The sequence below is a fragment of the Eleutherodactylus coqui genome, chromosome 3 (assembly GCF_035609145.1).
Source record: "Eleutherodactylus coqui strain aEleCoq1 chromosome 3, aEleCoq1.hap1, whole genome shotgun sequence".
In the NCBI taxonomy this organism is placed as follows: domain Eukaryota; kingdom Metazoa; phylum Chordata; class Amphibia; order Anura; family Eleutherodactylidae; genus Eleutherodactylus; species Eleutherodactylus coqui.
In genome coordinates, this window is record NC_089839.1 from 155,879,460 (window position 1) to 155,896,064 (window position 16,605).

Below are 16,605 nucleotides of genomic sequence, written 5' to 3' on the forward strand. Positions count from 1 at the left end.
TAGTTTAGGGCATTATGGTCCATAAGGGACAGTACATTCTCTACAAATAATGGGCTCCACAGAAATGTCCGCTGTTCTTGTAAAGGGGTGGGCTTGACCTTCTACAGTAACTAAAGCCGCTGGAAACCGGTCACCTTGCAGTTTTGGGCATCTGCTTCTTCTGTTTTACGATTAAGAGACACCCCTGTATAGTCTCTCAGCTGCTGCTACCGTTACTAATAGCCTATACATCTGTGCTGATTGTCAGACGTGATATTGCTCAGCAATCCCTCAGCGGTGGTATACATAATATATACTCCGTGCTCAGGAAGACGATTCAGTGGAATTAAGAATAGTTATAATGCAGCTATTTCAACATGGAGGCCCCTTCGTCTCCTTCTCTGCTTTCACAGCTCATCACTCTTCTTCACTATTATATATTTGAAGATGGACCAGGACTTTTAAGTCTGGAATTTGTTAAATCAAGATCTTGCCACTTTGTGAAACGTCATCATTTTGTGCCACTTGTGTGGATGTAGATTGTGTGAGGCATGAAGTTTGATGTAGAGGCCGTGCCTCACACTAAGGCGGGGCTCACACCACAGTACGGTAATGCACTGCGTAATAATCGCAGCAGTTTACCGGCATATGAAACTGCGTATTGTCACGGTTTGCATGCATATTCCTGCGCACAAACAGCGTATCTTACACACCCTGTCCTGCATCGGCTTCCTGTTTTTTTAGCAACATGCATGAACGCCGTACATACGCAATGTAATTATGTACTACATTCTGAACACGCCTGTAGGAAGCAATACGGCTTTTCTTTAACTCACATAATATATGCAAGTGTGACCAAAATCAATGTACTTTCATTTATGCCGTTCACCACGTATTATGCGTGTGTAGTTGCAATACAACCGCGTTGTCACAACCTGAATCATAATCGCCATAGCATGTAGTTACATAATGCATACACAAGAGGGCAGAGTTGCTTTGATAACAAACCTGCACCACATCAGGCTAAGGGCGTGTTCACACAGCGTTATTGTACATGCTATGTGATTACGCTCAGGGATTCCATGAAAACAGCGCTATGTGATCAGTCACCCCTTTGGTGTCCGTTTTTACAAGGATCCCAATTGTTTCCGTTAACTTTGGAGTGCAGAAGAACTGTTGGTTATGTTATTCTATACTCCAAATAAATGGAACTCCCAAGCATGGCCACGTGGCGGGTAAATAATGCCGTGTGGACCCTCCTTAGATGTAATGCTCATGTACAGACAATAAGATAATTCTACAATCGGCACATGAAAGCAGATGCGAGAACTGGATTGTTCCGCTGGTAAGAGGCCTGTGGGTGATACTCCCTATAATGTTCTGCTCTAGTTGTGCTCCAGGTGTTGGAGGAAGTCGGCCTGTATTTGCATTAAACAAGCCAGTAACTTATTGCTTCCTCTCTAGTTGGCAAATACTGCAGGTTCTTGCACAAACAACCTGTTAAGTTAATGTGGCGGAGGCCTGAAGCAATGAAATGTTACATTGTTGGTCAGAATCTCGATATTGGCCCCAATGTAGAAGTGTAGAGCATTCATAGGACGCAGCAGTGTCTCTCACCGCGCCGTCCGCTGCCAAATGTTTACAGGCATTACATGTACAATATACCGGTACAAGGGTTTCATTGATCTTTGTAAATAATGTTTGTATAAACATCAGTTTGATGTCAATGTGTTTCTAGAACTGGATAGAACAGCGGGTGTAGGCCGGGCTCACATGGGCGGAATCCGTGCTCGGTGCCTGGGCGGAGGATCCGCGGCAAAACATGGGCATGGAAAAGCATGTCCTTTTTGCTTTTTCGCTCATGGATACGAATTGCATACCGCAAAAGCAAATGAAGAATCGCAGCATGAAGTCAATGGAAGCCGTCCGACCTGCAGCTCATACACAATTAACATTGTATATGTGCTGTGGGTACCCGCGTCATCACTAAGCGACGGCATGGGAAATGCAAATATTGGAAAAAAAACAAACTGCTGCGCATGACCGATGACGAGCCGCCACGGTCATCTGCATTACAGTAAATTTGGGTACACAGTGTCGCCGGCCGAGTTCACAGTCAGAATAAGCTGCAGGCCTCCTGCATGTGGAATCCGGTCTGCCCGGCCTAAGGGCCTTCCTGTCTGGTGGTCTGCCGTGCCTTCCGGAACGGGTGGGTGTCCTATAAAACGGAATATTCTGTTGGCTTGGAGCATTTAGAGTTGAATGATTCAACAGTTTCTGTTATATGGACAGAATTCTTATATACTTGGATTGTTGTGAAGGTGAGTTTTTAAAAAAATTATTTTTTTTTAAACGTCCTTTAGGATCATCTTGTTATACAGTATTTTTCTGACATTTCTGCTCACTTTTTCAGCGGTTGGTTTTGCTATGAATATTCCTGCATGTAATGCTCTGAATTAGAGCTCATTCACACAGGCGTATAGACATTCCATATTACATAAAAACTATGCATGTAATACAGAGTACCGAATTCCTAATAATTTGCATTGCGGCATTACGTTTTTGACGCAGATGAAAAAAAAACTGCAGCTTGTCCTTTTTGGTTGTATTAGGCCTCATGTCCACGGGGAAAAGAATTAAAATCCGCGGCGGATTTTAACTCTTCGCCCGCCCGCGGATCCGCGGCCCCATAGGGATGCATTGACCACCTGCGGGTAGATAAATACCCGCGGATGGTCAATAAAAGTGAAATTTAAAAAATATGGAGCATGAAAAAATCCGGACATGCTCCATTTTCTTCTATTGAAGCCTATGGAAGCCGTCCGGATCCGCAGGAGACCTAAAATAAGAATAGCTTACCCGCAGCGGACCGGGAAGATCTTCTCTTCTTCCCGGCCGGATCTTCTTGCTTCGGCCCGGCGGATGTGCCGGGCACGCCACCGACGTGCCGAGCACATCCGCCAGCCGAAGAAAGAAGATCTGCCCGGTCCGCTGCGGGTAAGTTATTCTTATTTATTCTTATTTTCAGCGCTCATGTCCGCGGGGCAGGAGGGACCCGCTACGGATTCTCCATGGAGAATCCGTAGCGGGCCTGATTTTCCCCGTGGACATGAGGCCTTATAGGCAGAAATAGCCCATTGAAATCAATGGGATTGCGTATTTACACATTAAATCAATGGAGCTTTTTTACACGTGTAAATATGGAGTGATCATGGCGTATTTACACACGCCAGAAGGTGGAAATACGAATTGAATAGGTACATTTTTGGTCCATTAAAAATGCTGCATATAGACTGACCAAAACTGAATACGCCCGTGTGATTGAGCCCTAAGCGAGAGGACTGGCTGCTTCCTCCGGTCTTTGATGTTTTTGCTTTCTCTCTGATTTCAGATGGCAGCAGACGTTTATCAGCATTTGCACAATATTCTAGATTTCGGCAAACACATAATGAAGCAGTTTTTAGGTGAAAACTATGTTCACCATGGGGTAAGTAAACCCTTACTGAGCTGTTAACGGCAACATCTAGTGTTGCACACCTACCACACATTGGGGGGCTGTTTAGTATTTTACATGCCCATATACATGGCATACAAAGGGTGCCAGTCTCACAGATACATGTAGTGCACCATGCAGACTCGCAGCCTATTAACGTCCACACTATTCGATGAAGCGGGCTGTCCTGGATCTTGTAAGTGAACCATACAAAGCGCTGACAGCCCCGGCTGCCTCCAACATTTTACAGCCGGGCTGCTTCCTGCAAGAATGACGATAAGTACAGTTTTACTTACAATTTTGCACAAGATATGGAGGCTGACAACCTGCTTTAAGAGTCCTCATTGTCTTGTGAGTCCCTATACTGACATAGCAGAAATCAGTGTCAGTACTTTGCGTGGTTCACTTATAAGGTGCAGGATAGCTGGCTTATTCTAATAGTATGGGCATCATTTTAGGCTGTGCATTGCATGGATCGCTGGGTCTGAATAACTGTTCATCAGGATTTTGCACCCATGCGATCTCCTCCATGTAGCGTTTTGCCTGTTCTGCATGCTGCTGGCAATGGTATTTTTACCTCCCCTTGGATGTCTGTACCAGGATATCCGTAAGTATGGCCAACCCTCTGTGATTTTTGAACGGGTATGAACTGAGCAGCGGTAGTATATGTGCGCTGCTGCTGCTGCATTCAGTAGGATCACCAAAGATGGTAAAGTTGAAGCGCTTGGCAATCTCTGGCAGTTCCATTTGAAATAAATGAAGCAATAGCATGTATGTGCGACCACAGCTCGGTTCATACCTGGTCATACCACCGATGAGCAAGTTATCCTTTATACTGTGGATAGGGGATAACGTGCTTTCATGGGACAACCCTTTTTTTGAAAGTGACCACAAATAACAATCACTGCACACCTCCTCCTCCTCTCTGCACAGGTCACAGCATACCCATAACACTCTCCTATAAAAGTCAATGACTTACCGCCAGACTGCTGTGGTTCATGGGGCTGTAAATGCTTGTGCAGAATGGCAGCCCCCATAACTGCATGCAGTCATTAATATAAATTATCTACAACCTGAGCAGAACAGGAAATATCTGGCTTTGATTCGTGTAAACCCCTAAGTGATGCTTTCCCTTAAGCCAGTTTTGCAGATTGTGGATTGTATGAGCGATCGGTGGATTCACTGGCTCTTGTTATGACAGTGATGTGAAGGGGTTAACGCGCTCGCTCTGCTTCATTATACAGGATGTGGTGAAACTGCCCTTGGACTTTCTGAAAAGCCTCTGCCTAAAGGTGCAGTCCGAACGGCCAGGTAAGTGACGGGCTGCAGTGCAGGCCTTAATGCTTTCATTCATGTACGGTTTTCCTTTACTTAATAGTGCAATTTATAGTTGTTCAATGTGGCGCTCTATATCCATGTAGTCATATGAAAGTCTTGTTAAAGAGGTCTTCCTTTAGTCACCCCTACAAAGCAATTTCTCAGACTTCTTGCAGTGTCAAACGACGACCTGACAGCCACATTGAGGGGCAATTACTCCCTACTGATCCTCCTCAACCTCTCCCCAGCATTTGACACTGTCGACCACAAACTCCTCCTCAGTATGCTACGCTCCATCGGCCTAAAGGACACTGCTCTCTCCTGGTTCTCCTCCTACCTACGGTATCTGACCGCTCTTTTAGCGTCTCCTTTGCTGGCTCTACCTCTCCTTCTCTTCCCCTTGCTGTTGGGGTCCCCCAGGGCTCGGTACTCAGCCGCCTCCTCTTCTCTATCTACACAGCCCCTATTGGACAAACCATCCGGAGATTTGGCCTCCAATACCACCTGTATGCTGACGACACCCAGCTATACACCTTTTCTGTGACCTCACAGCACCGGTCCTCCAGAACGCCACAGACTGTCTGTCTGCTGTCTTTAACACACTCTACCTAAAAGTGAACCTCTCAAAAACTAACCTCATCCTGACATCTCTATCTCAGTGTGTGTGGCGCCACCATAACTCCCAGCACACCTGCTGTTTTAGGGGTTATATTCGACCCCAATCTCTCCTTTTACCCTTACATCCTATCTCTGGCCTGAACATGTCAGCTGCACCTCAAGAACATCGCAAGAATCCGCTCTTTTCTCAATGCAGACACAATAAAAACGCTTACTGTTGCCCTCATCCACTCTCGGCTCTTATTGCAACTCGTTGCTGATCAGCCTCCCCTGCACCAGACTCGACCCTCTCCAATCCATCCTGACTGTGGCAGCCAGGTTCATCTCTGTCCATCCGCTACTCGGACGCCTCTGCCCTGTGCCGGTCACTGCACTGGCTGCCTGTCCGTTATAGAATTCATGCTCCCTGTCCTACTAACTGCAATCACTGCTAGCCACCATCAACCGCCCCCTGCAGTCATACCGCGTCAGCCACTATACGGCCTGACCATTGTCTGTGTATAGTATCCCTCACTCTCCACCCTGCCATACCTTCTATATCACCCCATTATCTGTAGTATGTAAGCTTGTTAGAGCAGGACCCTCACCCCTACTGTTTCCATCAACTGTTTACTTCATGTAACCGTGGTTTTTGTATCTTTTTGTTTTTGTAACTCTTCTCCCTGTTTTGTAAGCGCTGCGGAATATGTTGGCGCTATACAAATATTATTTACGTACAGATGTAGCAAAGTTTTATATAGACTATAACTTTCTACCACAAGTTATTCTATCCGAGGCACTCAAAGCTACTCCCAACAAAATTCAGTGCTTGCTGGCAGCTGTACCCATTGCTGGGATTGCAGGAGTGCTCTGCCAACCAGTCGTAGCAAGAGGGGATGGATATATGGGCTTTGAGGTCACTAAGTAAGACTGACATTTGTCCAGCATGTGTGTCTGCAAGTACAGTAGTGAACAGAATCCCGTGTGCTGCCCTGAATGTTTCCAGAGATGAAGGGACAGTATTAAATATGACTAAAAGGGCTTCTCTAGGACTTTAACTGTTGAATTCAATGAGAGCTGTACTTGGTGTACCAAACCAGGCAGCAGCGCTGTTGACGGCACTATCTTCTTCCTGTGCTGTCAGCACTGACAGCTGGCTTGGCAATTGGGGTGGATCTCAAGCTGTGGAACTAGCATGCAGACTCGCATGCTGGACTTGTGTAGTTAGACAAATGTCAGTCGGTTAGTGACCTCATAAGAAAGCTCCTATATCAGTCATGGTCTGCCTTCCCTCTTGTCTTGACTGGTTGGCAGCCTTGGATCCTGGTCCCAGCAAGCAACTGATTTTGTTGGGGGGTAGCAGTGACCAATAAGACTTCCCCCTTCAACAATCTCCCCTCTGCCAAGTCATATGGACTTGACTTACAGATGTAACAGTTTACCCATTCAATTACTTTGCAATGGCTCCCCCCCTCCCCGTGTTAAGAAAACAATAGAGATCAAATGGCTTAAGGGAAAATAACTTGTCTAAGAAAGTTGTCACCGTCAAGATAAAGGTTGCTACTTCTGTATGTAATTCACAACGTCACGGACATGTCACTTAAGTTATTGGCGCCACTGTAATCAGGATCCTGTCCCAGCAGTAGTCCTAGCAGAGTCCTCCATTCTCCTCTCCCTTTATCAGTAGACAGCACCTATTTGCCCACTAGTTGCAGCGCCCCCCCTCGCACTCACCCTGTATTCATAGTTCCCTCCTCTCACATCTTTGCAGTCGCAGAAGCCCCTCCTCGTGGTCACGAGAGCGTTTTTAATGATCTTATTTCATGGCATTTTTCCATAACTTAAAGATACCAACAGACATATTAAAATAGGAACTTTCATGTTTGACTTTCAAGTCTTTCCCTTTTGTTGCAGAGTCTCGATGTGAGAAGGAGATGGATGTCAGCGGGTATGCCATGTGCCTTCCTAACCTCACCCGTCTGCAAACTTTCCCTTTTGTCGAGCACAGGCCTATATTTTGCATAGAGATAAAGGTGGGCAGATAAAAGTGCCTTGCACTTGATTTTTATGTGGTTTTTATTTATTAACCTTTGATCCATTTTACCATGTCTTTTCTTTTTTCCTTTTTGGTGTAGCACGTTTATTAAGTGTGTGTCACATGATCACTTTCACTGCGGCTGACTGGCTGAGGGGGATCATGTAATATATCATGTGACTCACCAAACCTGGATGTACTGCCCTTCGACGCCTGGCACTTTAAGGGCCCCGGGTATTACTTGATATGTCTCTGTTCACACTAACCTCACAGCTTGCATATAGTAGAGTGATGGCAGCTGGGCCTGATCCATTTTCAAACTGATAGATGTCAAATAGTGATCCCCGTGACTTGTACTGGAAACCCAAATGTAAAGTGTGAACAGCACCTCGAGGTATCGTGGCTTTATTCTTTGCATGTCAGTGCCCAAGTATTACTGTGCATTGTCTGCGCGGATGGCGATCTCAAAAGCCGCAATTCAAATCCGCTTTTCTGAGACCCCCCTTTAAAACTATACTGTGTGCCAGAAAAGTGTATAGCTATTGAGAGGGAGGTTTTTTTTCCGGCGGAGGGATACGTGCGAGTGATGCGACTTTGTCTGCGCAGGATCAAGTTCTATAGGAGCTCACAGGGATGGGTTTTCTTTAAGATCTGTAGTTTTCCACTGCACAGAATTCAGTTTGGACGTCTACAATATTGCATGTACAGCTGATGTAATATACTACATGCATTGCTTCCACACACTGAGCACGGCCATGGATGTAGTGCTGGGAGGACAGGGCTTTCCGGTGGGATCGTGTTCTAGAGATCAGACTTGGAGGAACAGCAGTTTGTTGCCTTTGTTGAATAAGCGGCATTGTGTTCCTGTTCCTGTTTAATCTGCGTCCAACATTACACCAGCCATACAGAGACGATTAACTCTTTCATGCACTGTGCATTCTAGACTGTTGCATACAAGTTTTCACTTTAGTGTATGCAGAAACACATTAGAAATTATTTGACTTTTTTCTTCTTCAACTTCTAGCCCAAATGTGGATTTATCCCATCTTCAGCCTATATTACGAAGGAGGTTAAGAAAAAGGTGTGTCGGTTCTGTATGCACCAACATCTGAAGGTGAGCCGCTGCCCCAAGGATCTAGAATACACGGCGACAGATCTTGCTGTGTTAGTGCCTTGTAGGTAGTTTGGTAGAAGCTTCTAGGTCAATAGTTCATTTTCATTTGCCCAAATACATGTTGGCAGAGTAAGAGCATTTCCCTAACAGGAAAGGGATGCTCTGATAATTTACATTTTGTCGAAACTTATTTTAACCCTTTCCAATCCAATTTGTATCCTGGTTTTCTTAGGGGCTTACTCTTTTTCTGCCGTTATACAACAGCGCTATATGCTGGCTAAAGCCAGTACTGCATGAGGTGACACGTTGGATAGGCTCCGACAGCAGAGAGGCTGGCAATATACAGTAGGAGAACCCCGACAGATGTCTTCCAACATCGGAGCTGTACAGCCTTAAATCATAATGTCTTCAGACGTCAGGCAGTGGATTGGAAAGGGTTAATAGTTAGAGGTTTTTTAACACCAGGGGTTTTTTTCAGTTCTTTACAGACAAGGGTATAAATTGGCAAGAAGGAGCAATACTTGTCTTATCGATCTCCTGCCACTCCCATGCCAATGCTTTCTTGTGTAAGGTTCTTGGTATATAATTTGGTCAGATTACATTGGCCCATCTACCATCGTCCAGGTGGCCAAGCTTTCAGATCGGTCCTAATGGTAACATCAGCTGGTTTAATCTCAACTGTTATGGTGCTCAAAGATATAATGGGAAGTCAGTGGCGCTGCGTTTCCATACTCCTCAGAGGCGCCTGGTAAGTTGTGCGCACACACACTACTCTTTTCAGCCGGCTGTGTGCGCACACTCTCCCCTAGAGATGAATGAGAGAGGTGAGCATGCATACAGCTGGCTGAGGAGTCACACTGTGTTTGCTGGGATACAGCACTGGAACGGGGCACCCGGTGAGTGTGAAACGCAGCTGCCCAGTCTCCGCATTCCACCTTTTTGAGCCCCATAATGTAGTTTTATAGGCCTCAAAGGTGGTGACTGGTTGCCTTTAACACATAAGTGCCACATCCACTAATTGGCTACAGCAGTCATGTATCAGTACTCTATGTCCTTGCCAGAGTCCGGTAAACAGACCAGCAGTGAGCCAGGGAAGGATTGGCACGGGAGTGTAAGGTGTACATTACTAATATTATATAATTGTCTACTGTCTGTAAAGATTTTCATGGGCTTGGAAATACTTTTATGGCATTTCAAACAGCCCGTCACTTCTATTTCAGATCTGTGACCACGAGTTACATAAAAAGTAAGATCTCTATTGGCGAACATATGAGCAAATTGCCTGAATGCTATACCTAGTTATGTGGAGCCATGACTAAATGGTGCTTATTGTAGATTGTTTGTATCTTAAATTCAATAATAAAACCTGTATGCAACAAACTCCTATGCCCCCTCTAGTGGTGACTGAAGGTAACCAAATATTTTTTTATTACCATTTGGGTTATCGGGGGCAAAAGGTGTTTTTTTTTTTTTTTTTTTATTTTGTTTTTTTTCCAAAGCTGCCCTGTTTGTGTGTTTTAAAAAACAAAACAAACGCCCCTCACCAGTTTTCAATCTGTGGTGGGATAGTAATGCCCCTGACAACAAGAACATGTGACTGCTGCAGCCAAGAAGCGTCTCACTTTGTCCGGGGATTAGCTGCAGTTGTCAAGATGGAGACCAGGGAGAATCAGGAGAGGTGATTATGGCTTTTTTTTTTAACAGCAGGCTGAGCAGCTATGCTTATAATTGTTTTTTTTTTTTTTTCCCGTGCCCGATAACCCCCTGACTGCACAGGGGATTTGGAGCTCCTTATTGAGTATAGGATTTGTAAAGAAATTGACTGACACAGAATTTTGGAACGAATATGGTGTTCAATGGTGACTACTAACTCTACTATGGACCACTGACTAAAGGCCCTTTTACATGGGATGATCGGACAAACGTTTGTACAAACATTGGCTAATGCTCGTTTCTTGCCTGCTTACATAGTTTATGTGGGCAATAAACATTCTTGTGCGACAGTACATCTCCCTGTGTAATGTGCTGATGAAGAGTGCAGTTTTTATGGGGAAGACCATTTGAATTAATGGTAGCTTGTTCCCCCGTGAAGGGATTGATCACTGCATGTGAGGGTCTGTAACGAACGTCAATCAACATGTCCGTCTGTGCCGGTTAAAAGGCAGGAATCGGCCAATGTAAAAAGGCCCTTAAAGTTAGAACTAGATGGCGGCATGAGCTATAATGCAATATTGCATTCTGTCGTGGCCAAATGTTTGCTGCACAGAAGGGCGCCGTGTTGTGCATTTGGGGTCTATACACCAGCCTCGTTTCAGAAACTGTTTTCTAATTCTAACTTTTTTTTTTTTCCTCTTTAGGCTGCCAAAGGAAAATGGAAACGGATTAGCAAATACTGTCCTTTGGATCTTTTCTCGGGGTACTTGTCCACTTACTGGTTTACAGTCACAACTTCTATTTACCTTAATAACTTGTTAGCGTAGTAACACAATGGTAACACTGATTTTGTTTTCTTTACTACAACCACCTATAGTATATCTGCAGTGTTGGATGCCATACTTGTACCTTCACCGATTGCATTATTGCTAGGACTGCTTGTTGATTGTGGGTGTAGCCTTTCAGACTGAGGGCTAGACTTTGCAGTAACTCTTTGCCTAAATGAATGGTGATTCCAACCAAGTGACACCCCCATAACCTCAAAATGCCCCAATGGGGCATTTAGAATATGTTGTCTGTACTAGATCCCTAGAAGTTTCAAAAAATGTAGGAATCACTGTTAGATCTATGGCCACCTCTCAAAGGTATTATTGACTCCTTTTTTTTGAAGGGGTATCTTAAATGTATGTATTTTGGGCTGACCGTCATTTTTGCAATAGGGTTTTAATTAAAAAAAAAAAGTTTGTCTTCTGTAGCTTCTGCATATCAAATTTTTCAATTTTTTTTTTTTTCAATGAAATTTTAATTGTCGTCCCAAAATACAGGCATTTAAGTGGAGAAATTGCCTCCCAAAAAAAATGTCCGTAGGCTTCAACTCCTTGAGAAACTATGCTCAGGACAGATTATCAATAGTTGATCGGCGAGGGTCCAACGCTCACGGGTCCCTGGTAATGAGCGATTAGCTGGGCTACTGTCACTGTGTATGGAACTGGAAGACGATGACTCCATACACCTGGCAGCAGCCGGGGTTGATACTGCTGTCCCTTTTCCACCCAGGCCACTGCAATGTGTGTGGAGCTATTGGCCTCTGGCTCCGTATGCGCTGCAGTGGCCTGACGAACAGCTGATTGCAGGTCCGAACCAGCAGACCTCCGCCAAAGTTATCTTACTGACATGAATTTACTATTTATTTTCACAGCCATAAACAGAGGATGCATTTTGCCTTGATGAGTTTACTTCAGGAGTCTCAAAACAACTTAAAAATCTTTAAGGTACAAGTGCATTTATGTTGGCTCTGCAGACAGTTGTCAGTTCTTGTTTGCTGGAAAATAATTAGACGTTTTTCTGTAATCTAATGTCTTGGGGTGTTTTTTAGAATGGAGAACTAATATATGGCTGTCGGGATGACCAAGAGTACCTCTCAGACCTGAATGAACTCGCTTGCCAACTGAAGCCATTTTTCTTCCCTTCAAATGGACTGATTGGTGGACCTCAGTGCCCAAAAACTATCCTGAAGGAGCTGATTAATGTCCTGACAAGCACGCTGCTAAGTACCAGCCCAGACACTGGAAGACCTGCAAACATGAAGCCCATCCCAGTCTCGCAGGGAAGGAATTACTGCGAGGCTAGTCACTTCTGCACGGAGTATCTGCAAAGTGGTAAGGGCGACAGCGGGGAGCGTGTACAAGCACTTCGCTCTGTAATTCCGTTAAATGGTAAATGGAAAAACTCCTGCCTAAACCTTTTTCGTGCACGCGTCTCCTAATCCCGGGATTAGCCAGCAACGTGGACAAGATTTTGCAAAAATCTTGTCCACATGCTGCGGCCAAACCGTGTGGAAACTGCAATGCGAGGCGTAAATTAAATATGCAGCATGTCAATTTTTTTTTTTTCTCTCGCAGCGGCCTCTTTCTTCTCTATGGGGAGAGATGGCCGTAGCGGAAATGGCACCTGCAAAGCCGCTCTAAAACCCACAGCTGCGGTTTTCCAGCGGAATTTTCGGTGCGGCCAATCCACGAGAATTCCGCTGGAAATCCGTCCCATGTGAACCCAGCCGTAGAGTCTGTGTTTTCTGACATATGGAATGGTCCCCATATCGGTGTGGAGGGTAAACCAAGAAGGCAAGACCTGCAGATCTGTGCAAACTAGAAACTTGAGTGATGCACATTATCACACAATCTATGGGGGCAGCCCAACGGTTACCAGGGAAAATGAAGATTAGGCATGTTGGATTATATGTCTAATCCTCTGTTTCCTCATAAGATAAGTACTACTAGATATGTCTGGGAGCGGCTTATCCTCTTCTCTAGCAGTAAACATGCACTTGGTTGACATAAGCGAGTATGTTTGAGAGTAGCTGGCTATCCGCCTTCAAGTCGGCTGTCTAAAGAGCCTTTTACTTGGCCCGATAATTGTTTATGAAAGACTGCCTGCTTAACCTGAATTGAGGTGAGCAGGCCAGAACCATCCAACCCACTCCACCTTCATTCACTAGCGATGATGGTTCCCGTGTAAAAGCACAGGAACCATTATCACTGCGCCTCCGCCCGACGGGGTCATACCATGTAATGGCACCCTAGGTTGTGCAGGCATAGTAAGTATTGCATGTAGGGCGGTCTTTGTAGAAAATGTTCAGAAGCAATTCAGTCTGTTGCGTCATCGCGGTGATTCCTTGCCCCAGCTGAACTGTAGAATAATACAAGCAAACTTTCCAGACTTGACCAGAATTCACTACTATTCCCTCTAAAATGAACAGCCTTAAGACCTAAAACAGAAGATGCAAAACTGTGACTGTCAGGAATGGTGGGTGACATGTAAAATTAAAACTCCTATCTGTTAGAAAATTGGGAGTATTCAGGCCCAAAACATTTATAGCTTATCTGGATAGGTAAAGCCACCTCCTCATTGTGGCCCTATGGCTGGAGAGACATTGAAAAGAATGGGAGAACTCCGCCAACCTCTGCCACGATTGTGGCGGGGGATTCCTTCAGCCCAGCTGGGATGCAAGGTTGTTTCCTTGTGAAAACTCCTCACATCCAGGGGTCTCCACATGGACTGCGGGGGTGATATGGGATCATGATTCACAGTCAGAGATCACCCTCGCCAGTGTGAAGGAGCCCTGACTCTCCCTAGCGCAGCTGTTGGCTGAAGCACATCAGCGCTTCTAGACTTAACATAGGAACTTTGACCTGGTCTGATGGGTCACCCAATGTATCAAACTCACACCAAAATCATCCACCAAGGGTCACTCAAAGGGGTCAAAATGCGGTGCAAGAAAAAGCCTGTAGGCTATTTTATGTTAGATTAGACATCTCATGTAAAATCTACAAAAAAAGTTTTATACCTTTTGTGAAGACTTTCCTTGTCTGGTGACTTTGAGTTATGGCCTTTTCTTCTCGATTTACCCTCAAAGTGAACATAAGCATGGCTGCTTCCAACCTGGGGTTTGTATGTGCGTTATCTGCACTGTGTAGACTTAAAGGCCTTTTCTCCAAGATGGGAAACCAGTCACTATGAAAGCACCTGAGCACTTCAGCGCACAGCTGTTCGCATGGCTCTTCCCGAAGTGAATGCGGGTTATGGAAATGGCGTAGCGCGCTGTTCACTTCAATAATAATTACACTAATTGTGCTGCGTTGAAGCGCTTTGCTGTTTCCAATAGGTGGTTGGAAACTGGGCCAGGTTTTCCCATCTCAGCCATTAAAAGCCGAGATGGGAATACACCTTTAATTGCCATCTGAGCTCCCACAATGCACTGCTCTCTGGGATGTATAAAAAGTAGCACATGATAAGGTAAAGACAAGACGTTGTAGACCCCTTCTACCATGTAGTGTAGCTTTAACTTGATGTACAAAAGTGGTGTCCTTTACGCATTGTCATGGCCTCGCCGGCCTCCCAGGTGTTTAACCAGACACTCTTTACTTATCTTTGCAGGCTTCTTATCCATAAAAACAAGGAAGATATCTCGGCTCTATACTTTCTTAAGGCCCATTTAGACACAACAATAATCGCTCAAAAGATGTCGCTCAAGCGACTTTTGAGCGATTATCGTTGTCATTTACAGCCCAAGATGATCTGAGCGATCACCTTGGGCTCCCAGCGGAGGATGCAGAAGAGAATCAGGGTGTCCCTGCTTGCCATCTGCATCCAGCTGTTCCCCGCTCCAAGTGCCCGGCTGTTATACAGCTGAGCGCTCGGAGCAGTGGAGGCATCCAGATGTTTTCTGCACGGAGCGCCCGGCTGTTATACAGCCGAGCACTCCGTGCCAGGTATGGAGGACGGAGCTGGACCTCTGTGTTCTTCATTCCTCGCTTGTCATCAGGGACTGGATACAGCTGAAACAATAGTATCAGCTATATCCTGCTATGAATCCCTGATAAGGCTCATCGATGTCTTTTAGCACGCTGAAAGACGACTGAGCGGCATAACGAAAACTGCACAATGTCAGGGCAGTTACACACAACGATTATCACTCAAAAGATGGCTTTTGAGCGATAATCGTTGTCTAAATGGGCCTTGAGCAGCTCAGTGACTCCTGAGGCTAGCTGGGTGTGATCTAAGGTGAGCGCCGAGCTGTGCTGTAAACTGCCCAGAGCAGCAGTGGCCGGACAGCCACTTGTGTTAGATATTCAGGTGTTTTGCTGTGGAATTGAGCCCAATGTTTTCTGGCAGGTAAACACAAGATGGAGAGCGCAGGATTGCCCAAAGGATGCATTTTGTACAAGATGCTCCAGGCTCAAATGCTGGACATGCTGGACATTGAAGGGCTGCACCCCTTGTACAGAAGGGTAGAGAAGTATCTGGAAGAGTGTCCGGAGGAGAGGTAAGCATTACTGAGCCGCCTTGGTCTATTATCTTCTGTGTCTTGGGTTCCTTACATCTTTTGTGAATGGACACATGACTAATCGCCTCAGGCCTGGACAAAACCTGTTATTTAGTGGCCTCTAGGGAAGGCCTGCTCTCTGAAGGAGGGGGATCTGTCAGTATATAAATGTACTGCAGCCAGTCCTATATGTACGGTATGTGACATATATGTACGGTATGTCGTCAGCGCTCCTGGTTACCTGTCAGACTGGATTGCAAATGCTGCTGGACTTTTTGAGGCATTGCAGTAATTTTAATTTTGCCCTTAAGTTGTAGTTTATAGCAGCGGCTTCTGGAAGCACTTCTGCTTTGTGTACTGGAACTGTAGTAGTGTATGGTTGTCAGCTCTAATGGTTTGTGATATACATATCCTATTGTATCAGAGTCCCCCGCCATTTGTAGGTTGCAGGCACTTTTCAAATGGAATGAATAAGCAACACTTAGTGTTTAAAATAGAAAACCTATCGACCCCTTAGTGACTGGCAATACGCCTTAATACAGCAGTCACGAAGGGGCCTTGTTCTGACCCATTCACCTTTTTACAGTACATCCGTATAAAGCCTGTATAGATGTCCCGTGCCAAGAGGACTGCGGCACTGGGCAGGGTCCGTTCCAGATCGAACGCTAAGAAGCAGAGAAACCTTAGATCCCAGCTGTTTGACCGCAGCATGTCGGGGGTTAATGCTACTTTGGCATGTAAGAGGCTGTCAGACAGAGAGGGATCCCTGTTGCCCATTGGATTCCTGCAATTTTTTAAATTTTTTTTTAAATTTTTTTTATTTTGGGGATGCGAATGGGTTGCTTTGGCAACCAGAGGCTTGACTATGTTCTTGGGGGTCAGCCATCTATGGTGGTCCATGAGACCAGTGGCATGGTCCAATAGGCCGATGTAATGCACTGCAATACTGAACTATTTCAATGACATTTGAGTCCCCTAGTTGGGACTAAAATAAAAAGTAAATGTGAAAAGAATGGAAGAAAATGGCTAAAATCTTAATTTCCACTCCCATATCAAAAAAGTAAGTATTGCCATGTTCCTAACGACCCATGTAA

At 45.2% G+C, this 16,605-nt stretch overlaps 1 protein-coding gene across 1 annotated transcript in view; it reads left to right on the plus strand.

Annotated features, from left to right (window-relative positions):
• The window catches only part of IPPK (inositol-pentakisphosphate 2-kinase), a 60,534-nt gene that overhangs the window by 23,088 nt on the left and 20,841 nt on the right, over window positions 1–16,605 (plus strand). Inside the window, exons 3-10 of the mRNA XM_066596420.1 lie at window positions 3,371–3,466; window positions 4,717–4,783; window positions 7,301–7,419; window positions 8,446–8,535; window positions 10,893–10,951; window positions 11,888–11,960; window positions 12,065–12,347; window positions 15,361–15,511. Coding sequence (XP_066452517.1) covers window positions 3,371–3,466; window positions 4,717–4,783; window positions 7,301–7,419; window positions 8,446–8,535; window positions 10,893–10,951; window positions 11,888–11,960; window positions 12,065–12,347; window positions 15,361–15,511 — 938 coding nt within the window. The remainder of the gene's footprint in view (window positions 1–3,370; window positions 3,467–4,716; window positions 4,784–7,300; window positions 7,420–8,445; window positions 8,536–10,892; window positions 10,952–11,887; window positions 11,961–12,064; window positions 12,348–15,360; window positions 15,512–16,605) is intronic.